Source organism: Canis aureus, chromosome 15 (assembly GCF_053574225.1).
Source record: "Canis aureus isolate CA01 chromosome 15, VMU_Caureus_v.1.0, whole genome shotgun sequence".
Taxonomy (NCBI): Eukaryota; Metazoa; Chordata; class Mammalia; order Carnivora; family Canidae; genus Canis; species Canis aureus.
In genome coordinates, this window is record NC_135625.1 from 39,675,735 (window position 1) to 39,703,587 (window position 27,853).

General features: G+C 42.7%; 2 protein-coding genes and 1 non-coding gene across 19 annotated transcripts in view; 2 read left to right on the plus strand and 1 right to left on the minus strand.

Annotated features, from left to right (window-relative positions):
* NSD3 (nuclear receptor binding SET domain protein 3) overlaps window positions 1-6,423 on the minus strand; it is a 123,816-nt gene extending 117,393 nt beyond the window's left edge. For 6 of the 8 annotated variants that reach the window (XM_077849182.1, XM_077849181.1, XM_077849179.1 and 3 more), the window contains exon 1: window positions 1,441-1,914. The gene's annotated coding sequence lies outside the window, so the exon portion shown is untranslated. Of the gene's footprint in view, window positions 1-1,440; window positions 1,915-6,249 lie in introns of those variants that run through there. The other 2 variants (XM_077849178.1, XM_077849183.1) reach the window with 2 other exon arrangements.
* LETM2 (leucine zipper and EF-hand containing transmembrane protein 2) lies at window positions 6,097-26,105 on the plus strand. 10 transcript variants are annotated; one of them, XM_077849204.1, is made up of 11 exons: window positions 6,097-6,587; window positions 7,667-7,745; window positions 9,046-9,499; window positions 10,105-10,248; window positions 15,656-15,793; window positions 16,410-16,610; window positions 17,700-17,819; window positions 21,280-21,393; window positions 23,546-23,638; window positions 23,952-24,050; window positions 24,796-26,105. In XM_077849204.1, exons 2-11 carry the CDS (start codon window positions 7,699-7,701, stop codon window positions 24,856-24,858), a joined length of 1,473 nt encoding a protein of 490 aa, XP_077705330.1. In that variant the 5' UTR covers window positions 6,097-6,587; window positions 7,667-7,698; the 3' UTR covers window positions 24,859-26,105. The 10 variants fall into 10 exon arrangements, 7 of the variants coding, with proteins under 7 accessions (XP_077705330.1, XP_077705328.1, XP_077705331.1 ...); XR_013352982.1 differs by lacking the exon at window positions 6,097-6,587 and adding an exon at window positions 6,679-7,058 and having other exon boundaries at window positions 23,939-24,050; window positions 24,796-24,832; XR_013352983.1 differs by lacking the exon at window positions 6,097-6,587 and adding an exon at window positions 6,679-7,058 and having other exon boundaries at window positions 23,939-24,050; window positions 24,805-24,832.
* On the plus strand, window positions 8,702-8,813 carry LOC144285175 (U6 spliceosomal RNA). The gene has a single exon (XR_013353558.1). It is a non-coding gene; the product is annotated as a U6 spliceosomal RNA (small nuclear RNA).
* Window positions 26,106-27,853: the final 1,748 nt, after the last annotated feature.

Below are 27,853 nucleotides of genomic sequence, written 5' to 3' on the forward strand. Positions count from 1 at the left end.
AGCAAGCAGATAATCTACCACAAGCAGATCTTCCTACCCCTTCTCACCCCCACACAGTGCTTTGCCAAGAAAACAAGCCCAAGAAAAATAACCAATGCAATTTCCTTGTTTACTTAAAGAATTTCAGAAAACATGTTGACTGCTTCTGAGGCTTCTAAAACAAATTTTCAATATTTAGGACTTTTTATGATCGCATTTGAAATATGACAATAACGATTCCTTCAGCTAGTAAAAATATAGTTTCAACTTTATAAAAAGGGTTAATTCTACACTGCAGTTCATTAGCATGCCTTGTTTGCAACCAGAAGGAAGAGGGAAAGGGGGTGGGGGAGCAGCAAAACATACGAGATGGAAAACATCACTACCTCCTTTGGTGGTTTTGAATAATATTAAATTACCACAAGATGTATGGGAAGAGTTCACGAATAGAAAAAAAGGGGGTTAACAATCTGCACTGGCCCCTTCCAGATTCATACTGATGTCGGAGAGAAGGAATTTATTTACACTGCAGTGCCTGGCAGCAAACATGGCTGCCCCTACCCCCTTTAAATCTGAACAGTCTTCACTCCCTCAGCAAAACCATCAGATTATGGCCATGTCTCTACTGTCTTGCTACCATAACACTAACATATCTCCTCCTCCCTCAAAACAGTAAAACCCACACCTCCCCATTTCACAACAATCACAACACCATAACCACTAGCTTCTATATTCTCTAGCCTTGAAAGAAAAGGCCCAGAACACACAGAAATACAGGAACAAAAGGCTTTCTCTTCCTTTAACAACCCTCTTCCCCTTCTTTTCCTCCCACTCTGTGATGCTTGGTCGATAGTTCTCATCCTTTCCAGCATTCAGTTAATTTCCTTCCCAACACCAACCTTAGGTCTTCCAATTTCCTATCTTCCTCTGTATGCATCCTGTCTCAACAATTCCTTGTCCCTTTTCCTAATCCACCTTTTCCTCCACTTTCATTCCCTCGTTTCTCTCTTGATGCCCCATCTCTCCATCAAATTCCACCCCTTCCCCCAGACTCTTCTAGTTTCCACAATGCACCCCCAAACCTCCCTATTTATCAGTCCACCCAGGTCTCTAATCTTCTCCAAACCTAACTCTACTTCTCTTCCCCTGTCCCTCCCCTGTTCCATCTGTATCCCCGCCCCCATCCCACCTCTACTCCCAATTCCCAGCTCAGCGCCACTTCATCTCTTCTCCCCATCCTACCTCCCCTGCCCCACCTCCCTCTACCCTCCACACCCCCCCACCTGGCCCTCTGCTTTACCTTCTAGGCTCCCCTTGGACCCCTGCCGGCCACCCTCCCGTCCTCCCATCCCTGCTCAGGTCTCGCTCTACCCGCGCGTCCCATCCCTAGGTCGCCCCCTCCTCGTCATTCCCTCCTTAGCTCTTCCTTCCAACACACGCACACATACGCATTCACTTTACCTTCAGTTTGTTCCATTCTAACCCCCCGGCCGTGTCAGTACGATCACAGGAGAGACACGGAGGCCCGGAGTGGGGCTAGGGTGCGGGCAGCCGCCGGGGCTGCGGGGGGAGGAGACGGAACCAAGCTAGGCCGCATGAAATCCCCGGGCTAGATTTCCCCCGCGCCGGACGCCTCTGCCATGGCTGCCGACACCGAGGAGGGCCGCGGCCGGGCCGGGCCGGGCGTGAAGCGAAAAGGAGGAAGGCTGCGGGAGGTGGGGTGGGCAGGGGCGGTGGAGGGATGGGGGGTCGCCGCGCAGCCGCCGCTGCCAGGGAGAGGGCTGTGGCTGGCGGCCGGGCCGGGGCAGCAGGGTCCTCGGGGCTCGACTTGGCCTTCGCACGCCTCTCCGCAGCGATCAGTGCCTGGTCCCTTTCCGCCTCCGCCTCCGTCCTGCCGCCGCCGCCGCCCGCTCCAGCCGCCGCCGCCGCCGCCGCCGCGCACAAAGTCCCCCCACCCGGCTCTCCGAGCGCCGCCGCCGCCGCCGCCGCCGCCGCCAAATCCTCAGCCCCTGATTGGCCGCTGGCCGCGGCGCCTGCCGGGAAATGCAGTCCCAGGTTGGGGGCAAAGGGGGGCAAAAGGAGGAAGAGGATAGTCGGCGGGGCGGAGAGGAGCGGCCCGAGAGAGTCTAGACGAGAGTGAGACCGCCGGCGATAAAGGCAGAGGCAGGAAGGAATGCTACAAAGAAGAGTAAAAAAACAAAACAAAACCAGAAGATAGGTGAAAGGTTGGGCCTGTGAGGTAAAATTGGGTTCGTGCGTGCTCTTCGAGACTTGTTAAATAACAGCACCCGTTGAGGTCCATATGGTGCTTGCTCCCCAGTGACGCTGCCGCGCACTTCCTGCGTGTTGGAAATAACCTACTAACGAGTGCCGGGTTAAGAGAACAGTTCGTGTGCCCCCTTGGCCGCCTTCTGTCCGGCAGCTGTCAGAGTCAGAGCTTTCTATTTCACGGGGGTCTGCGTCTGGAAACCGCAGCAGCAATTTCAGACGTGAGCCGTGGGGTTGGGAGTCTGTTTTCTGGCCTCGAGTGTGAATCCCGGATGCCGCCCCAACCCCGTCTCGCCCCACAGTCGCGAGCCCCGGCGGCGTCTCAGTCGCTGCGAGGAAGCGCTGAGCTCCCCGGCAGCCACCCGGCCCCGCACGCCTTCTTCCTGCTCGCGCTGCGGGCCCGGAGGCTTGTGGGTAACCAGGAGGACGTCAGCGCCAACTGCAGCCCGGACCCCCGGGGACCCAGAGGGCTCCGTTCCCGTCACGTGCCCGGGCCTCTGCTGCTCGCTGCCAGACCTTCGCTTCGAGGGATGGGAGGACGCTTATCCTCGACAGAGCTCGCGCAAGAATGAGAGCAGGAAAAGGGGAGTCAAAATTCTCTGAAACCCTCGAAGCCCTCCCCTTCCTAGGAAATGTATGCTAATCGATAGAAAGTGTGGCACATGAAAGTAATCTTGTCGGAGCTTGCAAAATTTGGTGATGTTTCCTGGGGCCTGGTGGGGATGACTTAGAACGTTGCAGTGCAGAGACTTGAATGTACAGAGAAAACGCAGGCAGCAGCGACCAGATGAGGAAACCTCTGTGCTCTGTTCTGAGGATAATGAAGCCATGTCACAACTAGATATTATACTCTGCACCGACATGATAGTTCTGGATCTGTTTGGCATGGCCACATTAAGTTCTTGATATCTTTACCCTTAAATACCACTTAACCAAGAAATTAAAAGATTCCTACAGATCAGTTATTTGAATGACTCTCTGTGGGGAGCCCGATGAGGGACTGGATTCCGGGACCCCGAGTTTCCGACCTGAGCCAAATGCAGACACTTAACCACTGAGCCACCCAGGTGCTGCATGTTTCAGGTTTTTAAAAACATAACCCTGTTAATTATACTACAGATGATATTGAGAATTAAGCACTCTCATTAATCATTATTTCTAAACCTATGCTTATGTAGTCCCTTTTTTGTGCAGTACCAAAAGATAAAGGAATAAATAAAAACACATTTCTGTTTATTTTAAAGGTCTTTTTTTAGAACACAGACCTCTAAAAGGGGGCCCCCTGAGTTTATTTTAGTTTGTGTCTCCTCAAAAGAGAGGTTAAATTGTTTTTTTTTTTCCTGTGATTTCTTTCTACCATCATCCTTCCTCTCCACCTTCCTGTATACTCCTTGATTTGTTGATAGACTGTTGCCTTAACCTGACATCTGGATTTTCCCCTTGAGGAAAAGCTGGTTAATTGTCCCCAGGGATTTTATTTTAATCTGCTTCTAGGCTGACAAGAGTTTAAAGTTCCGTGAAGTAGATATATAATCTCTTAGTGCAAAACATTAAAAATATACGGTTAATGATATTTTGATCTTGAGCCATATTTAGGGAAATGACCATTAAAATTACATTTTTAGCATGTAACATCTAATGACGTTCAGATCATGCTTTCTGTTCTCCATACAAAATGAGCAAACAGGGCAGCCCCAGCGGTGCAACGGTTTAGCACCACCTGCAGCCCAGGGTGTGTTCCTGGAGTCCTGGGATCGAGTCCCGCATCGGGCTCCCTGCATGGAGCCTGCTTCTCCCTCTGCCTGTGTCTCTGCCTCTCTCTCTGTCTGTATGTCTCTCACGAATAAATAAATAAAATATTTAAAATACAAAAAAAACAAAACAAACAAACAAAAAACAAAATGAGCAAACAAGGCAGCAATCCAACACAATACCCAGGGCCAGAGTTAAGGAGAAAATAATTTTTTGTTTCCCCTCCGAAGATTATATCTAAAAACTTACATGATAAATAACTTAATCCTGAAAATCAAAAAAATTGCCAGGTCTGATAGCAGAATGCAAACATTGCTTTTAAAAAAATGAATTTCAATAGTAAGGTTCTTACCCTTCCCCTTTTAGAACAGGATTGCTGACATATGACTGTAGTAGAAAATCTAACTCATCTTTCCAATACTGAGCTTGGAATCATTCACCTGGTTTATGAATACTTAATGACTTTACTATGCCTGTTTGTAAGTGAATACAATGCATGAATAAGAATATTTCCTGGTATAAAATGTCTCCCAGGAACTGAAAGGAATATTTTTGCATCTTTATGATCTTTCCAGAAAAGTACATGTTTATGATAGTACAGTGATTAATTTATGGAATTAATGTAAAAATTATAACTAGCCTTTTAGCGCTCAAAATTTGCCATCGGGAGTTTTCAGGGAGGCAAAGGCAAGACCAAAGCTTTGTAGATTTTGTTAATTCTAGTAAACAGAAAACGTGAAGTGAAAGCTTTATGTAGAAACTCTCAGGATCCGACGTGCACAAACGGCCCTCTAGTGGCCAAACTGAAAAGTTTTGCCTATTTAACATTGATCAATTTGGTTATTAGCTGAAAAACGCTGTGAATTAAAAGCAGTCTACATTTTTTAAAAAACCAAAAACCTGAAATTGACCACCCGCCATCATTTATTCTTACAAATGTGCAGCCCCGATGAGTGAGGTCTGTAATCAGCTCACATGGTAAGAGAAGTATTCTCCCTGTGAAAGCGATTCCTTGTTGCCTGGTGTTAGTTCCAGCAGAGCCCCTAAAAATGTTTTCCTTCTAGAGCCAGATGAAATGGATGGGTAGAGATAACAGGAGAGTGAGAACATTTCTGTATCCTTCACTTTTCCAAGACGGCTCAGTTACCCAACCTAGGAACGGAAGTGCCCCAAACCTGCAGTGCCTACGTAATCGCAGTTACTGTAATACACATCTTAAACGTTATTTGAGATTTCTATGCAAACTACTGATCATAAACAATATATGTGAAGAGAGCACTTATTTTTTAAGAAGATTTTATTTATTTACTCATGAGAGACACACAGAGAGGCAGAGACATAGGCAAAGGGAGAGGGATAAGCAGGCTCCCCTTAGGGAGCCGGATGTGGGACTCGATCCCTCAACTCCAGGATCCCGCCCTGAGCCTAAGGCAGAGCTTAACCATGCAGGCATCCCAAAGAGAGCACTTATAAAACAAATTACTCTAGTGGAATCCAGATTTCCATATGAAGATTTCAAAAGCATTCCACTCTTAGGCCCCGGAGAAAGGAAAAGGATGTTTTCCTAACCATTCCCGCCCGTTCTGCAGCTTCCTCTCCGCAGACCTCTCCGCGCCACCCCAACCCCAGCGGTTGATTTGGAGGGGCCGAGGGTGGGGTGCGGGAGCACATCAAAGTGATGTAATTCGTGACTTTAAGATGGTTACCATGGCGACTATCAAGCATATTACGCTATCAGGGTAAGAGGTTCTTTAATCTAGCCTTCAACGAGGATTTTCGAGGAGGTTAGCCCACAGCCTACAGAGTGTGGACAGACGGAAAAACGTCAGTCTCGCCCTCTCCTGCAACACAGATTCTCCCGAAACCAAACCCAGTAGAGAGGTCATTTGGCGGGTGGGAACCGGCCCTTGGCAGCCTGCAGGGCTGCACGGCGAAGGACGCCCTCCCGCTCCACAATCTGAGAGCTCATTGGTCGGCGGTGTCGTCACTCAGTGACGTAAGGAGTGAGGAAAGAGGTGGAGCCATAGAGAGGGCCTGCGGCCCTTCTAGCTGGGGAGCTGGGGGAGGGGGCTTGGGAAGGGACTGGAGGACTGAGGCAGCCGTTCTGGGAGCGGGTCCGAGGGGGTAGCGGTGGGCGGGCCAAGTCCTCAGGCTGTTATTTGGTGGACCTGGCCTGCCTTTTCCCCCCGGAGTCCTCCGCCCATCAGCGCCCCATTTTCCCGACAGCTTCCAGTTCCCCACCGCACTCACCTCAGCCCTTGACCTCGTGCCCCTGCCATCCCGCAACTTTGCAGCTCAACCTCCATCCCCCCGTCCTTCCGTGCTTCGCTTCCTCCTTTCTCTTCCGTAGCCTGCGCCCCCGGCTTCTCCTCGTCTGCCTTCCATAAACCTGGATCGCCCACAAGGTTGTGGTCCGGGTGCCTGCACCATCCCCGCACCCACACACAAAGAACTACCCCCCGACCCCGACCCCGACCCGACCCCGCCGCCACAACTCCATCCACCGGCACACTACGCGCACCAAAGCCTTCGGCTGCCGAAGCCGACGGCGCGTTGGGCCCCTGTGTCGTCAAGGGCCAGGAGCAAAGGTAACCCGGGGAGCCCGGGACCCCGCGTGTGGGCGTGGGCGGCGCGGCAGCTCGGGCGGGGCTCCCGGCCGTCCCCGCCTCGGAGGTGGGTCCCTGCAGCTTGGGGCTGCGCCCGGGGCGGGAGAGCAGGTCCACCGCCGGGTTGGGGCGGCCCCTCGCCAGCAGGAGACCGCCCGCCCTTAGCCTGGCTTTCCAGGTTCCCAGTGTTATTTGAACTCCCGTTCAAAATGTCAGCTCTGTGGCTGAGGTTTAAACCGTGCAGGAGAGCTCCCTGGTCGACGCCTTTTCCAGCTGCAGGGAAGCAGAGTTGACGCTGAGACATATTACCAAACACCTGGCTGCCCTTGGCTGGAAAGGGCCACAGGATGGAGAAAGGCTTTGATAAAGCTTGTTGAAAGGTATAAAGCTTAGTGTGGACTCTTTGGAGAATCACCAGCACAGAAAACTGATTTATCTCCGTTTGAATTATTAGTAGGTACCATGTTTATCTTCACTGCTACATAACCGTGGTTTGTGAGTACTTTTTCCTAAAGTAGGCTCTGCCCCTGGCATGGGGCTTGAACTCATGATGCTGAGATCCCGCTGAGATCGAGCTTCATGCGCATGCTCTACCAACTGAGCCAGCCAGGCAGACCTACTTTAAATCTTTAAAGTTTGGGGCAACTTGGCCAAATATGGGAAAATGCTGAGACAGATCCAGACTATTTACTTTATTCTACCTGTATTTTTAGGCTACTATTAAGTGTGCATTGCTTAGCTTGTGAAATACCTGGCAAACCATTCAAGTAGGTTCTTAGGTATTATAGACAAGAAATAAAAAGTTCTTTGAACACCATATCATGATTATGGGGACCATGATGTTAGAGATCATTTCTATTTGTTGGGATCTCAAAGTACCATTCTCAAACCCAAGATGAGAAAACATTCAGGACTGTTGGAAATGAACTTGAGAGAAATTTTACACCTTGAATGGAATATGGAAATTTTCCACCTTGCAATAGTAAACTCTGAAATCCTGGTATCTTTATAATTGATGTGTTTTTAAAATACTAAATTGCTTACTTAATCCTTCTGTCTAGGTTCCTATGTTGACTAGTTGAAACATATAAGTATGGCCTTCTACAGTTATAAAACAATCTTATCTATTGCCCGAACAAGGTAAGCCATGGAATACCCTCTTCCCCTGCAATATTTTTATGAACTTTCTTCTAGATGAAAAAGATATATGTAAAAGGATAGGCTTGTTCCACAACAAATTAAATCTCTATTGGCTTTAACTATACGGATTTTTAGGAAGCTGACATTTTATTGTATTTAAACTTAACCCAAATTTTCTATGTGCTTTAGAACTCAGGCTGAGTAATTTTGTAGATGTATGGCACAGCAAAGAGAGAAGGTGTAATGGTTTTAGAGTGACACTTCTGTAATTGATGAATGTAGTGTGAAGCCTTTAGATATAAAAATGAGTCAAATGGCTGGCAAACAAGCCAGTCCTAGGGCACATACCTATCCTAGTAGGGTCTGTTATCACTTATTTATTACAAAGAATATTATTGAGAACTTACTATGTTCCAGATACATTGTACATTTTCTCTTTTGGCCCTTCAAAAAGTGTTTTATCTTGGCGTGCTTCAAAAACAGCCTGAAAGAATGGAAAAGCCATCTCTTTGCCAGAAGAAATGTCTTTGCCAGGAACTTCTTTGCCTAGACGGGTCTTATTTTTATTTTCAAACAATGTGATGTGCTAATTTAACTGAAGATTGTGAGCTGTTGCAAAACGAGAATATAGAGATCCCTGGCTTAGGGTGCCCAATTTTAATCCTTATTCCTAACAGTCTTGAGGAATCATAGGTGAAGGGTATTTCTGCCAAAGATGCCTCTCATATGAGGGAGTCCATGGGCACTACACAGACAAAGCGGTATTATATGTGGTTGGTTAATCCCCACAGAGGCGATGAAGTGTTTTGTTCAAGCAATATTCCTGTTAGCAGAATAACCAAAGATGCAAGTGTTCCACCTGTTTTATGATAGCAGATAAAGAGAACACTTTGAAACACAACCATGGGGGGAAAATGTTTGCTTTTAGATTTTTAAATATATAGTTGCAGAGTTTTGTGCTCGTGTCAGCAGCACATACACTAAAATTGGAACAGTGCAGAGAAGATTGGCATGGCCCTTGAGCAAGAATAGTTGCAGAGTTTCTAACTTGTAACATAGCAATTATTTTTGGTAATTAACTTTTTAATAATTCTCATAGAGTGTATCATTCAACCATAAAGCACACTGTTCTTTAACAGGGGTAAAAAGTTGTATTTCACTCATTAATGAATATCCTCTGCTTTTAAAATACAGGCTTAACAACCATTGTTTATTTTGACTAGATAAAATATCTATTTCTTTCATTTTTAATTTTGTAATAGTATGTGCTCAACTCAGAGGATGTTGCTCTTTATTCCAGATTCCCTAGCTATTTTGTCCATCCTACCAGTTCTTCTTATTCCCCATCATTTGCATATCTTCACTTGCCAGATTCTCATTTAAGTAAAACATATATGAAGAACTGTGTAAGCAAGAAGTACTCCTACCCTAATCAGTCAGGCAATAAAGTACTTTACTTACGAACTAGAATAATACAAAAGTTACACACGTCAACTTGCTGGTTACAAGAAGTCCCTGGTAAACCCCAGCTGGATCAAACCCCAAAAAAGCCACAGGTGACAAGCCCTCAGCCCTCAAAAGGAACTGGCACAAAGATTAAGGAAGAAAAGCGATCTTATAGACAAAGAATTATGGATGAACTGAAATATTATTACAATGGATTCTACTTGCTATGGATTGACACCAAAGTTGCTGCCAGGATGGTTTGGAGGCTGCTGCATGGACAGGTGCTGACCAGACGAGAAAGACGAAGGGTAGGTGAGAATCATTTGAGAAAGAAAAAGTTAAAAATGAACTATTTGGGAACCAAGTTTTAAACTCATCTTAAAACCCCAAAGTAGGAATAGTAACTGATGGTGAGAACCAGAGTTTCTTGTTTATCTGAAACTGATGAACTGTACAGCTTTAGGCAAGATTCTCAAGATTTGTGTATATTTACCCATAAAATGGTTATAATTGTGTTTTCTAATCTCCCCCAAAGAGTTGAGAAGCTTCAGGTTTGATCTGTGCACCTGAAATAGAAACTACTGCTAATATGTTAAGCATATACATTTGAAAAATCAGTTTTTAACAGATACTGTGCTATTCAGGTACAGACCCCTGACATAGATGAAAGCTAACAATAAATAATGCCAGCAATATTTTTTGACTGTCATAGATTTCCTTGAAGATATCCCAAAGGTGTTACTTTAGGGCGATTGTGAAGAGGAAGACCCTACCTTTCCATTTTATTAACAGCTGCAGAAGATCTGTCTAGGGTTTAACACTTTAACAACCAAGGCAGGCTTTTTTGATTTCGTATTTTTGGTTTGGTCATGTCCTGAAATAATGAATACTGCATATGCATTTAATTCTTTAGCTCTTGAGGACTTGTGCCGATTTTTTCCGCCTGGTTCCATTTATGGTGTTCATAATTGTACCCTTCATGGAATTCTTATTACCAGCATTTCTGAAATTCTTCCCAGAGATGTTACCATCAACTTTTGAAAGTGAATCCAAAAAGGTATGTAGGGTTTTTTTAACTTAAAAAAAAATAATGGACTTTATTCTTCAGTTTTTAAGTTTATAGAAAAATTGAGCAGAAAGTATAGAGGGTCCCCAGAAACTCCCCACATTTCCCCTATTACTAACATCTTGCATTTGTGTGATCTATTTGTTACAATTAAAGAACCAATATCTAGATACTATTAATTAAGTCTCATATTTTACATTAGGCTTCACTGTGTTGGGTTTGAAAAATGCAAAATGTCATGGTATCTACCATCACACCATCATACAGAATAGTTTCACTGCCCTAAAAATGCCCTATATGTCATCTGTTGTTCCTTCTACCTCCTCCAACCAGTGGCAGCCACTGATCTTTTAACTGTCACCATAGTTTTGCCTTTTCCAGGATGTCATATAGTTGGAATCATACAGTGTGTAGTCCTTTCATGGCTCATTTCTATCACTGTCTAATATTTTATTGAATGGATATACCACAGGTTGTTCATCTGTTCACCTGTTGAAGGATACCATGGTTGATTCCAGTTTTTGGCAATTATGAATAAAGCTGCTATAACTATCTGTGTGCAGGTTTTTTTTTTTTTTTAGGTTTTTTTTTTATTTGGATTGCTAAATACATAGAAAAGTAATAACTGATAAGACTATGTTTAGTTTTTTTTTAAGATTTTATTTATTTATTTATTTATTTATTTATTTATTTATTTATTTATTCATGAAAGACATGGAGAGAGGCAGAGACACAGGCAGAGGGAGAAACAAGCTCCATGCAGGGACCCTGACATGGGACTTGATCCCGGGACTCCAGGATCATGCTCTGGGCTGAAGGCAGATGCTCAACCACTGAGCCACTCAGGCGTTCCATATGTTTAGTTTTGTAAAAAAAAAAAATAAATTGTCTTCCAAAGTAGCTATACCATTTTTATTCCCACAGCAATGAGAGTTCCTGTAGCTCTATATCTTCATCGGCATTTAGTACTGTCAGTGCTTTGAATATCAGCCATTCTGAAGGTGTAAAGTGATATCTCATTGTTATCTTAGTTTACAAGTCTCTGATGATGTATGATATTGAGCATTTTTTCATATGCTTGTTTGCCATCTGTATATCTTTGGGAATGTATCTGTCTTTTGCCTACTTTTTTTTTTTTTCTTTTAAGATTTTATTCATTCATTCATGGCACTGAGAGAGAGAGACAGGCAGAGACACAGGCAGAGGGAGAAGCAGGCTCCATGCAAGGAGCCCAACGTGGGACTCGATCCTGGATCTCCAGGATCAGGCCCTGGGCTGAAGGCGCTAAACCGCTGAGCCACCAGGGCTGCCCTTTTGCCTACTTTTTAATGGAGTTGTTCATTTTCTTATTGCTGAGTTTTAGGAATTCTTGGTATATTTGAATACAAGCCCTTTAGCAGATATGTATCTTGTAAATATTTTCTCACAGCCTTTGGCCTGTCTGTTCTCTTATCTGTCTTTCACAGAGCCACTGTTTTTGATTTTAATCAAATACAAGTTATCAGCTTTTGTTTTTTGGGGGTTTTTTTGGATCATGCTTTTGGTGTTGTATCTAAAAACTCACTGTCAACCTAAGGTCACCTAGGTTTTCTCCTACTTTTTCTTTTCTTTCCTTTTTTCCCTTTATTCTCTTTCTTTCAATTCTAAGTAGGTTTCACACTCCATGTAGGGCTTGAACTCATATGGTCAGCCAGCCAGGCACCTCTCCTATATTTTCTTCTAGAAGTTTTATAGTTCTGAGTTTTTGCTTTTTTTTTTTTTTTTTTTTAAGATTTTATCTATTCATTCATGAGAGACACAGAGAGAGAGAGAGAGAGGCAGAGACAGAAGACAGAAGCAGGCTCCATGCTGGGAGCCAACACGGGACTTGATCCCAGGACTTGATCCCAGGACTGCAGGATCACGCCCCACGCCAAAGGCAGGCGCTAAACCGCTGAGCCACCCAGGAATCCCCTAGTTCTGAGTTTTAAACTTAAGTCTATTAGGGCAGCCCCTGTGGCGCAGCGGTTTAGCGCCGCCTGCAGCCCGGGGCGTGATCCTGGAGACCCTGTATTGAGTCCCACGTCAGGCTCCCTGCATGGAGTCTGCTTCTCCCTCTGCCTGTGTCTCTGCCTCTCTCTCTCTCTCTCTCTCTCTCTGCATCTCTGTGAATAAATAAATAAATAATCTTAAAAATTTTTTTTAAATATTTCTTAAAAAAATAAACTTAAGTCTATTATCCATTTTGAGTTAACTTTGGTGAGAGGTGGAACATCAGAGTCGAGAGTAATTTTTTTCTTTTTTGCATATGGATACCATGTTTCTCTAGCATCATTTGTTGAAAATCTACTCCCTTTCCAATGAATTTTAACTTGTTTTTCACCATTAAAAAATAAAGAAAAGAGAAATCAACTGTTATTGCAGTGACTAGCTGAGTAGTAGGCATGATTTAGCCAGACCCTTTCATGCGTAAGAGTATCCTAGAGAAGCAGGGTCTTCATTGGATGGTCACTGTGAAGGTGGTGGGCTGGAAAAACTAAGGTGGTCCCCTTCATTCTTTCCATTCTGTGCCACTCTACTGGACAGAGATCTGAAGGCACAAACACATAATGAGAGGACAACCAGGATAGCTTTTATATCAGATTGGGTAATGTTTCATAGAAGAAGTAACTATGCAACAGAGACTAGAAGAATGGTAGAATTTTGCCACAGCATCTGAAAGGCTTTCTGGATAGAACAAGTAGCACTTAAAATGGCTTAATTGTGTGAAAAAGTGTGACATAATCTGAGGCACTTAGTGCTTCTTTGTGGTTGAAGCAGAGAATACAAGGGGATCAATGGTGGAAAGATGAGACAAAATTGATGTGTTGGGGTCAGGTTGGAAAGTGTCTACCACTCTAAGGAATTTAGACTTTGCCTTTGACCATGGTGAATAATGGAAGATAAATTTAAGCAGAGGGTGGGTAACATGATTAGATCATATTTTAGAAAAAGTGATTTTGCTGGCTAAAAGGATTGAAGAGGGCAGAGCCAAAGGAGGACAACCGGCTGGTGTGCTATTACAGTAGCACAGGAGAGAGAGGATTAAATTATGAAAGTGGCATTAGGAATAAAAACTTGAAGATACATCTGAGATACAGGTAAGGGATAGAATCATATTGCAATATTTAACTGGCAGTGGTTTAGTTTACTTACATTTAAAGTAATCAGGACCTAGAATTAATACCGTGGGATTCCAAGGAATGTGTTCATGAATGCAGGAAGTTGAGGGAATAGAATAAGTGATTTATCTAAAGATTCCTCTTTCTTCAGCACCACTCATTCCCCAAACATACATACACACACATCATGGCCACAGTTTTAGAAAATACATTCTCTTTTTCTTTCCATGAACTAAAGCAAATGAGAAAATGAGAGAGGGCAGCCCCAGTGGCGCAGTGGTTTGGCACCGCCTGCAGCCTGGGGTGTGATCCTGGAGACTTGGGATCAAGTCTGACATCGGGCTCACTGCGTGGAGCCTGCTTCTCCCTCTGCCTGTGTCTCTGCCTCTCTCTCTGTGTGTCTATGAATAAATAAATAAAATCTTTGAAAAAAAAAGAAAGAAAATGAGAGACACTGGTGGTTGTGGAGGAAAGGAGGTCATAGGAGAGGGGATAGGAGGAAGCAGAACTTTCTATTTACATCAGATCAGAGCACCTCTACATTTTTCTTTCATAGTACTTATACTTTAATTTGTGGAATTACTGAATTATCATTAGTCACTAATGTTTGTCTTTCCTATTAGACTAGAAGTCCCATGAGGGTAGGAATTCTTACCTGTTTTTGTTCATTTTATCCCCAGCACCTAGTACAAGGTAGATGCTCAATAAATAAATGAATAGATGAATGAATATAGTTGTTATGGATATAGTGATTAATGGATATAGTGATTGAATGGGTTCTAATGATGGTATTGCCATTGTCATTGAATGATTTTTTTGGTTGAGTTTTCTAAGATCTTTCTAAAAATTAATGATTGCTATGATTGGCTGATCATTGGAATCTCTTGGGCAACTTAAAAATACAGAGAATCCTATTCCTCTCCATTCCCCTGAGTCCTGACCATGGTTATTTTTTTTAAAGATTTATTTATTTTACTTTATTAAAGATTTTATTTATTCATGAAGGACACACAGAGAGAGGCAGAGACACAGGCAGAGGGAGAAGCAGGCTCCCCATGGGAGCCAAAGGCAGATGCTCAACCACCGAACCACCCAGGCATCCCAAGATTTATTTATTTGAGAGAGAAAGAGAGAGAGAGAGAGAACTAGTGGGAGGGGCAGAGAGAGAAGGAGAGAGAATCCCAAGCAGACTCTGCACCAAACACAGAGCCTGATGCAGGGCTCAATCTCATGACCATGGGATCATGACCCAAGCCAAAACCAAGAGATGAATGCTTAACTGACTGTGCCACGCAGGAGTCCCTGACCATGATTATTTTGAAAATGCTATCACACCACCTTTCTGATAATGGGGACTTAGAAATACTTGTCAACAATGTGTCTTAAGTGTATATGTTTAAGGGGTGCCTGACTGCTTCTCAGTAAAGCGTGCAACTCTTGATCTTGGGACTATGAGTTCAAGCCCTACCTCAAGAGTAGAGATTACTTTAAAAATAAATAAGTAAATAAATAAATAAATAAATAAATAAATAAATAAATAAATGGAATGTACATTTATTTTTCTTTTGTTTAGTGCTTTGTTCCTGGTATAACACTTAACTCAGTGTTAATTGTATGTTTTGTACTAAAACTGTATGCTACTCTAGCATAGAGTTAATTTCCTAGTTTTTTTTTGTGGCACACACAAAATCTGGGGGCACTCTAGGACTGGGGGCTGGCTCAACTAGCAGCCTACATGTTTATACCAGGCTAAGAGATAGTATCTCATTTTCTTATAAAAAGATTTTATTTATTTATTCATGAGAGACACACAGAGGCAGCAATACAGGCAGAAGGAGAAGCAGGCTGCCTATGGGGAGCCCAGTGTGGGACTCCATCCCAAGACCCTGGGATCACAACCTGAGCCAAAGGCAGACGCTCAATCACTGAGCCACCAGGGAGCCCCATAGTATCTCATTCTATGTAATGACAAAGCCTCCCATTGAGGGGACATTTTGGATCTATCAAATACTTATGGTCATTGTATTAGTAAGAAATAAAAGGTAAGATTAAGAAGTTAAATTGCAATTAGAGGCTACTTTTTATTTGTTCTGGTTCTCACAAAACCTATTTAACTAGGTCTGAAAATGATATTAACATGCAATAATATTAACATGCAAAATAATATTAACAATAACAAGGTGACAGTTCTTTTCCTCTCATCTTTATGAAGTTGTAATCACAAAGGATTGATTAACTTTCTCCTCTTTGTTATTAAGGAGGAAAAACAGAAAAAGAAAATGGCTGCAAAGTTGGAACTAGCAAAATTTCTTCAAGAAACAATTACAGAAATGGCAAGGAGGAACAGGGCCAAGCTGGGAGACGCCTCCATACAGTTCTCATCCTATGTCAAACAGGTGTCAGTCTCTTGTGTAACACCAAACAACTTCTAGGCTGGCAGTTCCATGAACAATTCACGTCATCATGGATCTGCCAAATTGTTCACAGCCTCTGACTTGCAAATGTCTAAGTTATACGCCTACAACATTGCAAACATTTATGGTAGTTTGCAGAAAAACCTACCTTAAAGCAGTCATCTATTGAAGACATTGATAACTTCTTGGAAAGAATGGTAGATTTTGAGTGAAACTTTTGAACTACTCCTGATTTTTCAGTCGACTTGGGCTGACTTGGACAGATTTCTTTACGTCTCTTGGTACCATGAGGCCCATTTCCAGACATAATATAGAATCTATGAACGTGTGTCTTTGATGTGTCTTTCAAATAGTCTACAGGGAAGGTTCAATTAAGAATACATGCTATAATTTTTTAAAAGATTTATTTCTTTATTTTAGAAAGGGAGAGAGTGTGTGTGCATGAAGGACAGAGGGAGGGAGAGAATGTCAAGCAGATTCTCCTCTAAGTGCGGAGCCCAGCGGGGGGCTTGATCTCACGACCCATAAAATCATGACCTGAGCCACCCAGATCCCCCATGAAATACATTTTACTTAACCTCTTTGTTTCACTACCTAGGTCCAGACAGGCCACAAGCCCAGCACAAAGGAGATAGTTCGCTTTTCCAAACTATTTGAGGATCAGCTAACCCTGGAGCACCTAGATCGACCTCAGCTGGTTGCCCTTTGCAAGCTGCTAGAATTGCAGTCCTTTGGAACCAACAATTTGCTCCGCTTTCAACTTCTGATGAAACTAAAGTCTATAAAAGCAGATGATGAAGTAAGATCTGAACTGTAGCCGTAGGGAATTAGCAAGGCATGGGAGATCCCTTAGGATAGCTTTGTGATAAAATGTAGTATCTTCTCTTAGATCTGCTCATGGACTGGTTCTGGCAAACCATTGAGTAGTTTAAACAATCATTACCATGACAACTTGAACCCAGATTACTCATTTTAGGAGTTGTTTGCTGTTCTCTGACGCATTTTCTGGAGAATGCCCTCATTAGCAGTTAGTGATTTAGTAATCTAAATCAGTTAGGACCCACTAGGAAGGAACAGCAGCCCCAGAGGTTCCTGAGTCTTCCCTTGCTAAGGACAGTGCTCTACCCCCACATCTCAGCTCCCCTTCCTCAGAGCTGATGCCAAAGTAAATATTCTGCTGGGTAAGTTAGCCCGATAAGAAGGGGTGGCAGCATGTAATGCAGGGAGGGAAAACAGAGCCTAGATATCTTATAGAGGAAAGGCATTATAGCTACTAATTAGACTCCTTAAAAAATGGAAAGAATGGTTCTTGAATCAGAATCAGCTGCTTTAAAGCTTTCTGCCTAAAGGAGCAAGATTCCCAGAACTGAGAAAGCCTGATCCCTGTGGCCTCATTTAGATTTCAGCTATTGCTTTCAGAATTTTGGAATAAACAATAGTGGTCCCAGAAGTACCATAGTTTTGGGTCACACCAAGCAGAGACTTTGTTATATTGAGAAAGTTTTGTGGACCAGAGTTATGGCCATTCCTGGATGGAGGTAGGGGGATGGTAAGGGAAGGGGGATACTGGGACACACAACAAACGGTACACTGAAAACTTTTCGCGCGGAATATTTTCTAATGAATCCTAAAGCTGCCATGAAGGGGAAATGCAAATCAAGAGGGAAGAGGATTACTTTGGTGACAAAGTGTTGCAGAGGAGTTCTGTGACTATTTCTGATATTATTAATACCTGTCGGTAGGATTCCCTTCATTTCAACTGCTGAACCATTAGAGGACAGTCTGATGTGAAAGCATCAGATTTGGTGTTTCCTCTGATTTGTCGGAATTTTGGATTTGGTAGAATTCGAACCAAAAGATCCAATACCATTCCCTCCCTTGCTTTCAGGTAATTGCGAGAGAAGGGGTGAGTGCTTTGAGCGTGTCAGAACTGCAGGCTGCCTGCAGGGCTCGAGGGATGAGATCCCTGGGTCTCACAGAAGAGCAACTGAGACAGCAGCTCACAGAGGCAAGTTGCAGCTCTCCTGGGCCCTTTTCACTAGAACTCTGTCCCCTGCAATGTGTAGACCTCATTTTGTGATTTCTACTTTGCAGGCGAGCCATCCCACCTAATTTGCCTCATTTAAATGTGGGACACTGAAGAAGCTAGATTTGTTTTTGATGGAGACAGGGTATCTATTAGTTTTCTTTCTTTTTTAATTTAAATTTTACTTAATTAACATACAGTGCAATATTGGTTTTTGGAGTAGAATTCAGTGATTCATCACTTACATACAATACCTAGTGCTCATTATAGTAAGTGCCCTCCTAATACCCGTTCCCTATCTAGCCATCCCCCCTGCCCCCCAACCTTCCCTCCATCAACCCTCAGTTTGTTCTCTGTCTTTAAGAGTCTGTTATGGTTTGTTTCCCTCTCTCCTTTTTTCTTCCCTTCCCATATGTGCATCTGTTTTCTTTCTTAAATTCCACATATGAGTGAAATCATAGGGTATTTGTCTTACTCTGACTTACTTTGCTTGGCATTATACCCTCTAGCTCCATCCTCGTCATTGCAAATGGCAAGATTTCATTCTTTTTGATGGCTGAGTAATATTCCAGTGTGTGTGTGTGTTTGTTTGTGTGTGTGTGTGTATAATACATCTTTTTTATCTTATCAGCCAGGGGACATTTGGGCTCTTTCCATAATTTGGCTATTGTTGATAATGCTGCTACAAACATCAGGGTCCATGTATCCCTTCGAATCCATTGCTGCATAAAAACCTACCACAAGCTTAGTGGCTGGGAACAGCACCCACGTATTAGCTTACAAGTTCTTTCGGTCAGAAGTACAGGCTGTGTTTTCTTTGGAGGCTCCAGGGGAAGACTCCACTTCCAGGTTCATTCAGTTTGTTGGCTGAATTTAATTTCTTGCAGCTGTAGGACTGAAGTCCCATATCCTCACTGGCTGTCAGCCCCAAGCTACTCAGCCCTGAAGGCGACCTGCATTCCTTACCTCTAGGCCCTGTCCATCTGCAAAGCCAGCAATGAAGAGCTGCTCATACATCAACCCCCATCCCCACCATAGGCTTCACATCTCAGACTCCCCCTCCCTTTTTGACCTCTAGCTCCAGATTTAAAGGCCTCATGTGATTAGGCAAGACCTACTCAAATGACTTCCTACTTTGAGGTCTACTGACTTGAGACCCTAATTATATCTGCAAAATCCCTCACAGCAGCACCTAGATTAGGGTTTGAATAACTGGAGAGAAGATGTGGGTACACTAGGGACTAGGAATTTTGGACCACCTTATAATTCTGCATACTCTAGGTATTTTAAGGGCCCCGCTAAAATCTTGAATCCGAGGCCTACCATTTGTGAGTCCATCTGGAGGTCTAAACCTTGCCTGGTGGCTCTCCTGGGATTACTTTCCAAGTTTGTACCCCCAGCCAATGTAAAGTGTTAGCTTTGGCAAAGATGTTTAATATTTTCCTACTGACAACATGTTTTAACTAAGAGCATCAATGTTGTGGGGTTTTTTTAGATTTTATTCATTCATTCATTCATTCATTCATTCGAGACACAGAGAGAAAGAAAGGCAGAGACACAGGCAGAGGGAGAAGCAGGCTCCATACAGGGAGCCCGATGTGGGACTCGATCCTGGGTCTCCAGGATCACACCCTGGGCTGAAGGCGGCGCCAAACTGCTGAGCCATCTGGGGGGGCCCTGTTTTGTTTTTTTTTTTTAAGATTATTTATTTTGGGCAGAGAGAACACATGCTTTTGTGAGTTGGGGGAGGGGCAGAGGGAGAGAATCTTAAGTGGACTCCCTGCTGAGCATGGAGCCTCAATGCAGGGCTCCATCCCACAACCCGTGAATTTATGACCTGAGCCCAAACCAAGAGTTGGATGCTTGACCAACTGAGCCACAGATGCTTCAAAGCATCAATGTATTTCAAAGGAGTAACTCCTATTCAAATTTCTTTTTTATGTGTGGGACCTGCTCTGGCTGGTAGATGAACATATTGTAGAGAAAGTTTCTTGAAATCATTTATTTCTTGAACATAGAGTATTAAGTGGGTTCATACTATCAGATAGATTTCTTGAAAGAGTGTGCCATTTTTAGCACAAAGGAGTGAGGATTCTAATCCAACAGTATAAAAAAAAAATAATCCAACAGTATGATATTCAGCACTATATATTATTCAGAAATTCCTGTGTTAGGATACAGGCAGGCATTTCATAGAAAGGAAAACCTAAAATGATAATCATATGAAACATCTTAACTTCATAATAAGATCAATTAAAACTGAGATATCACATTCACCTATTATGTTGGCAAAGATCAATTTGATAACACTACGTGGTTGAGGGTTGGGGAGAGAGACATTCACGCATTGCTGATAAAAATCTCCATGGAATCTTTCAAAATTTAAAAATATATTTACTTTGACCTAGAAATTTCACTTGTGCATATATCTATAAGATTATCCATTGCAGGGACGCCTGGGTGACTCAGTGGTTGACCGGCTGCTTTTAGCTCAGGATGTGATCCCAGGGTCAGGGATTGAGTCCTGCATCAAGTTCCCCACAGGAGCCTACTTCTCCCTCTGCCTATGTCTCTGCCTCTTTCTGTGTGTCTCTCATGAATAAATAAAATCTTTTTTTTTAATAAATAAAATCTTAAAAAAAAGATTATCCATTGCAGTACCATTTATAATAGCAAAAGATTGGAAACGGCCTAAAGTTTATAAATAGGAGAATAATCAAATTATGTCATTTCTGTGCAACAATGGAATCCTTTAAGGATGGTTAAAAAGGAGGCAGCTCTACAGCTACTGATATTAATCAATCTCCAAGATATTTCAGTGAAAAAAAAGCAAAGGACAGAACAGTGTGTATATATCACCCTTACGTAAAGATGAAAAACATATAATGGTGTGTTCATATATGCATAGGTTATCTCTGAAGATTATATAAGGAATTGGTATCAGTGGTTGCTTCTGGGAAGGGAAACGGTAGGAGTAGAAGTGGGGTTTATTGTTATTGATTACATTTTATTTACTTTTTGAATTTTTTCTCTTGTGCATGTATTATCTATCAGTTTTTTGAAAAGCTTGGTTATTTTGGTACTTGAAAATTAAATCATTCTCATTTTAATGTTTATTTCTTTGGTTATGAGTGAGGCTTACTTATTCTTTCCCCTTATCTGCTCTGTGTCTAAGAGAAGATATTTCACTACCTTGATCCACAATCGGTTTGAGAGCTTAATGGAACACTCCCTGTCCAACTCAGAGGATCCAGCTGTCTTGAGGGGGGTTGCAGAGTACAACCACTGATGCAGTAGCCAGGGGACTGGTGTTCTTACCCTGTCCTGCTGCTGGTTACCAGCATGTAAAGTTGTAAAACCAGGGAAGCAGTAGATGATTGTGGGTCATGTCTAGTTCTAATATTCTGAGATTGCCGTGTTTTGTTTTCCTCCCACTCTCCAGTGGCAGGACCTCCACCTGAAGGAGAATGTCCCTCCTTCTCTGTTGCTTCTGTCACGAACCTTCTACCTGATAGATGTGAAGCCAAAGCCAATTGAGATACCACTAAGTGGGGAGGTGAGTACCTGGGATCTGGATTTCCATAACGGGGGTGTCTCCACAGATGTCTTATTTCCTCTTGCAGTTAGGGTGGACATTTCTTTTGGACTGTCTTTTGGCATTTGGCCCAATTGGCTGTTTTGTTTGTTTGGTTGGAATTTTTTTTTTTTTTAAGATTTTATTTATTTATTCATGAGAGAGGCATAGAGACAGAGACCTAGGCAGAGGGAGAAGCTGACTCCATGCAGGGAGCGCAATGAGGGACTCAATCCTGGGACTCCGGGATTATGCCCCGAGCCAAAGGCAGACACTCAGCCACTGAGCCACCCAGGCATCCCTGGCCCATTTGGCTTTAAAGTCTTTTTGAAATTCCTTAAAAAAAAAAAAAAAAAAAAAAAAAATCGTTAAAACTAGCTATAGGGCGGTTATTGTCTTTATCTCAGCTCAATTTAGGAATCCAGTTTACTATTTCTCCTTAATTATCTAGTCTTCATTAGCAGACTGGTGTGTTTTTTTTTTTTTTTTTCACCACTCTCTTTTGAGACTGAATGGTTCCTATTCTTTTGTGTCTATTTCATTTGTCTAGATTCCTATTAATTTTTAAGCAGTGAAAGGCCAATTTAGAATGTAAGCTTTTTGTCTTCCTTCCACTAACTTCCTTGATCATTTTTTGTTGCCTTTAATTCGGCAGCTTTTTTTTTGCCTCCTGATATTTTACCAAAAACTCGAGGATTGGCCCAATCACCAGAGCATCTTGCTCTGGATAGGGCCTTTCACTTCTCTACTTTGTGGCTTCATGTCTAAGTCAAGATCTGCATGAGCAAGAAAGGAGAGGCCATGGTGGAAGATGCTGGACATGTGGTTTAGTAAATTAAACTAAGTTCTCTGGAGTGGGGACCAGTCATTTTTAATTTAGTTATGCTAGTGATTCCTTGGACAAGCCAAGGGAAATGATAAGAAGTCCAGCATGAAAAATGTACATCAGGGAATCTCCTCTTGTTTTGCCTTTCCATATTTCCAGAGACTAATTAGATTTGTGCTCTGCCTGGGAAGGAATCTAGGGAGAGTGGGAGCAATTCTGGAAGCCAGACCATCTTCTGAAAGGCAGTCTACCTTGTTCTTATTCTATGTTTGATTTTTCAGACAGACCAAATTTGTCATTCTTCGACTGCTCTCAGGAGCAAGGATATCTTGGTATAGTAAATATCTCAGGGCTGAATTATTCTAGAAGGGCATAAAGTCTTTATCCAGATGTTGCTTTCTGGAATGTTTGAGACAAAGACCTAGAAATTAAGAACAAAATGACAAGCTCCTAGGCACTTTATTGGTTGCTTTTTAAAAAAATCCATGTTTTTAAACTTATATTTTCTATATATACAAGATGAGAATAAGTAGCATGCTAGGATCTGTAAAGAATTTAGAGACATCAAGTTAAATATACTATAATTTAGAATATATGTAGCTCTTTTCCCTCCACAGTACACAAAGAAATTACTTAATTCCAAAGAGCAGTGATATATTTATTTTCAAATGTAATTATAATCCCTAAAGATAGGTTAGCTGGCTTTTCTAAAAACATATCACATATCTATTTTCCTCATGTTGCAGGAGCTTCTATTAAGCAGCGCCTACCATTTTAATAAATGAGACAAATTTATCATTTATTTGACACCAAAAAAGATAAAGATATCAATTTTGACTAAGTTATATCAGTGCTATTAGAAGCTGATGAGCAATTGAGAAAAGGCAACTATTTTTTCCTCAGACTAAAAACAGGACGAGTATTGGCAGATCAGTAGCTTGTTAATAACTGAATCTTTTTTTAAAATTTATTTTTAAAATAATCTCTGCACCCAACATAGGGCTCGAACTCACAACTGAGTCGCATGCTCCACTGACTGAGCCAGCCAAGCTCCCCAACTGGGGATTTTCAATACTAGAATCTCATTAGAGTACAACTTTTACATAAAGGACACTGAAAACTCAAATACTAAGTTGCTACTTCAGGGGCATATTTCATATGTTCTCACAAAGGGTATAGTTGGAAAAAGTTAGGGATTTAGTGAGTGAAAAGCAAATTGTGCTAGAAAGTATTGACTACTGTAGAAGTGCTATTGAGTTTCAAGAATAGCAGAAAGCTTATGTTCGTATAAAATATTTCTCTTCCTAGTCTCCCATAGCAGATACTCCTGTGGAATCACCTACTTCTCCTGAATCTAAAGAGACGCTGGTGGATTTAGCACCTCCACTGAAGGGAACTCAGGTTAGGCTATTACTTTTTCATTTGATTAATTAGGTTTAAAAATGAAAATAAGTTATCAATTTTTAACTCTTTTAATGAAACTGAATTTCAACACTATGGTGTTCTTTAATAAGGACTATTTATTGTACTATTAGATGTTTCTAAGAAAGGTCAATAGTTGGCTATATGTAATTAGGTTCCAGTTTTAGCCTCTTGAATTCTGTGCCAGAATATGTGGTTGTCACAAGTTCCTGGTGGTCACAGCAGTGTGACTATAGATCAAATAGCCATTTTGTTTTAAATCAGTAACCCAACTCTTAGTTCTGATGTTTAGGATGAAAAATTTATACAACTGCCACCAGTTCCATCATCATCCATAACACCAACACCTATTTCGTTACCTAAAGGACCCATCACTTCCGCTAAAGAAGCTGTAAGTATCTGAAAACAGAACATCTTTAGTCTCCAGTTATTTTTAAGGGCAGTGACAATCTAGAGTTGTAACTATTGCAAAACACAGCACACTTCTTCCTGTCATCCAAACAGGAAGTTGTAGGCTGAACTTTAGTTGTTTTATAACCACTACATTTTTAAAACTCAATTCTCCAAAAGCAAAAAAAACAAAAAACAAAAACACCTCCCCAAAAAAACCATTATCACCCAGTACAGTCGTGGATGAGGCCTAAACATGTGAAGTATAGAAGCTAATTACAATATAGGCAGATTCTTATTTTCTTTTGTGCCAGATGGAAATAGTTCCCATATGTTGTGTATTTCACACAGGCTTCAGATGTCAGGAAATATGAGCAGGAAAGCATTTTAAATCTTAAGAGAAATGTATGTAAATAAGAAATTACTTATCTATCCACTTTTCCCGTTTGGGTGAAAGAATTTGGGGCCAGAGCAGAAGGATGACACAAGTAAGTGGCAAGGGGGTCATGGGAGAGTTAGACTAACTGGCTTACTGGCCCAAGAAGGTCAAAGCAAAGAGAGCCAGCCAACACACAGACACCAGGGTCCTTGCTTGTAGGTCTTTTTAATTTTTATTATCGAGGTAAATTATGAACTTGGATTTGATTTTGTGGTCTGTCATTATTTGATTAATACAAAAAGGACTTCTAAACAGCTTTCAAGTCTCACTGTGAGCAGGGCCTAAAGTACTTATGTTTTGTACCTAGACACTCCAGGCCAAATCACAAAAGATAATGCAGAACAGCAAGGCTAGTTCAAAAGGAGCATAAGGACTACTGGAGGATGAAGCTCACTGTCCTCAGCTTCCTGCCCTCGGCGGTGGCCTCCATACAGGACTGCCCAGACCATCTGTCTGGTTGAAGCAGAGGATCAGCCATGTTGTCCTTGAGGCAGTCCTTTGAGGCCTTGTAACCATTCCAGATGATGTCAGCAGTGAGACCAAGTTCAGACCATTTAGAAATATAATTGCAAAGCCAACTTCCTCTGTACCATTATGTCATCCCACCAAACTGTGTAAAGCCCCCTCCCCATGTTATGTTTGAGCAGTTTCATATTCGTGTGCATGTCCTTTAAGGGAGATTTTTTGCGTAACGGAATCAGCTTGGCACCTTAGATTCCTTAATTCAGAACTTGGAAACTCTGAAACCCCACTAAGGCCACCTAACTTTTCCAGTGATCCATCAGTAGGAACAGTGCCCTGGAAACAAAGCACCTTATGGGATGGAATGGATGTACTCTCTGGTAAGGTCTTTCTGGATATAAAGAAGAAAAAAGCTTTTTGGAGAAGAAAATGGGGAGTTAAACAGAATGGCAATCAAAAAGGCCTGGCTGCTGGGAGGCCTCCCCCTCTGGGCCCTGCAGAGGCTGCAGGAATCTGGGAGGCTGCCACTACTCTAGCACATGTGGCTTTCATTAGCCACCATTTTGCCAGGGAACATAATGAAGGGTTTAAGACTTAACCATTTGTCTGTGCTGGGTGTGTTTTTCTGGTCTTTCACAAACAAGACCATTTGTTAGTCATAGGGCTGGTTAAAGTCTGATATAATCCCCACGCACCCAGTAACGAGTGTTATATTCAGAGATACGTATGTTCGGTGTTTTCAGGATCATCAGTCCTAAAAAAACATAATACATTGCCATGCAGCTGACCAGCGGCTTTCTTCCCTTGGGGAGTGCTTAGGAAGAATAGATACTTTGGCATGTGGGTGATGAAATTGGTTTTCTTAGCTCGCTGTGAAATTGAAAGCAATTAGATGGGAGCCATTTAAACCAAGTACAACTCCAGTCTCCCTCTCTGGGATCACCTAAGTGAGGACTGTCATCGGTGCTTCCCAGCAAGGAGATGTATTTTACAGTGCCTTTTAAGCCTCCTCTCCACCAGAGGAAAAGCCCAAAATGGCCTGCTGACGAACTCCAGTTCCTTGAGAATGATGAATCCCTACATGCAGCATTCTGTGGATTTTGCCATTGGCCTAGTTATTAAGGTGATTCACAATAAATTTTCCCATTTTTAAAATGATGGTTGTTTGTTTTAATTAGCTCACATTTCAAGTGTCGAATGTGGGAAAGGGATTAGCTACTTAGCTTGTTCAATCCTGTTTTAGCTGAATGATTCTTAAGTACTGTTGGGCTGTTCTACAGTTCTTTCTGGCTACAGGGCAGAATGAGAATGGTTAGGGCAAGGGGTCAGTTCTGGCCTCCGTCGGTCCTCACCCATTTTTTTCCTACATCTTGGCCTCTGAGACACTAGATATGCCCCTCTTCCCGTTCTTAGGATAGAGGCTCAGAGAAGTTTAGGAGGTTTCTCTGGTCTCATCACATAGAGCTCTTGGCTGTTGGGCTCTGTAGGATTGCTAAATCTAGCCCTGTGGCTGAAACTGAGCTAGTGGTGTTCTGGTAAATGATTTTTTAAAAATTTTTATTTATTTATGATAGTCACAGAGAAAGAGAGAGAGAGAGAGGCAGAGACACAGGCAGAGGGAGAAGCAGGCTCAATGCACCGGGAGGCTGATGTGGGATTCGATCCCTGCGCCACCCAGGGATCCCTGGTAAATGATTAACCAAGACTGGTTGGTGGAGAGGGGGTGCCCGGATTTGTAGCATTCGATTTCAAGCTGCTGGCAAGAGGTTGCTGAAGACGTTGCGCACAACCAGCTTCAGAACAAGCCCCAGCCCACCACTGATCCCAGCTCTCCTTGAGGAACAAGGGACAAATCTATAGTTGGCAGCATGTTCATTAGAGGTGTCACTTCTGTGCTCCCAACACAAACATTTGGGAGGCCATGTAGTATGCATGGTCCTGACCCTGAATGCTATCAGGTGCCACCCTGGAGAGAATTTGCCCCAGATGGGATCTTCCTGAACAGCTGGCTTCTTGCTGACCTTCCATCTCCCTGGCTCTCATCAGCTGAGAGTGGAGGGGAAGGCCATGCCAGCTTGCTACAAAGCTTTCTCCTTTCCTGCTGTTCTTCTCTGCAGATGCCCATACCTTAGCTGTGTCAGCTGCTAATAATCTCACTGGGTATGAGTTTAGACGGCTTTTAGAAGCAAGCTTCAGTGATGTCAGATTTGGCCTACATCTCCTATGTAGAGAATTTTGCTACAATGCAGAGGTGCTGGTGGCACTTGTACAGACCTGCGCTTGTGCCATGCCCAATTCTGTACCTCGGTCCTTATGGTACCAGTCACATTGATGACATCAAATAATACACTAGAATGCTAAAGATTGGCCAGTCACCATCAGTTAGCTCACATAGGTAAGGAAGGTCAGACTAATGGAGCCTGGAAGCAGATGGGCACCTGCCCTGCCGGTAGCAGGGACTGTGGCCTGCTGGCTCCTCCCGGTGGTGGCTGACAGGCACAGCGGCTCCACTGTCTCGAGACAGATTCCTTGCTTCATCTGAGGCTCAGGCTTTCTTGAGGATCAATACAGTACATTAGTGGTGCCAAGGGACTGAGGATCCCCAGTTTGTGGCAATTAGAAAAGGTAGAAAGGCGGTATTGATTAATGCTGTGATGATGCCAGACCCTCATCTTTTAACCCTCCGGAAACCAGACAGATTCAGTGCCTTTGACAGCATGACGTCTTCATTAGATAAACTGGATTCCTTTCCTCAGGAGACCCAATCTAGTTATCTAAGTAAAATGGCCATTTCATTTTTCTCTCAGGTCAATTTTACTATCTTTTATTTGACAGCCAGCTCAGTCTCTTGGGAAATTTGTGGGTGATTTGAGTAGTAACAGCAAGGACATCACGGTTATAAC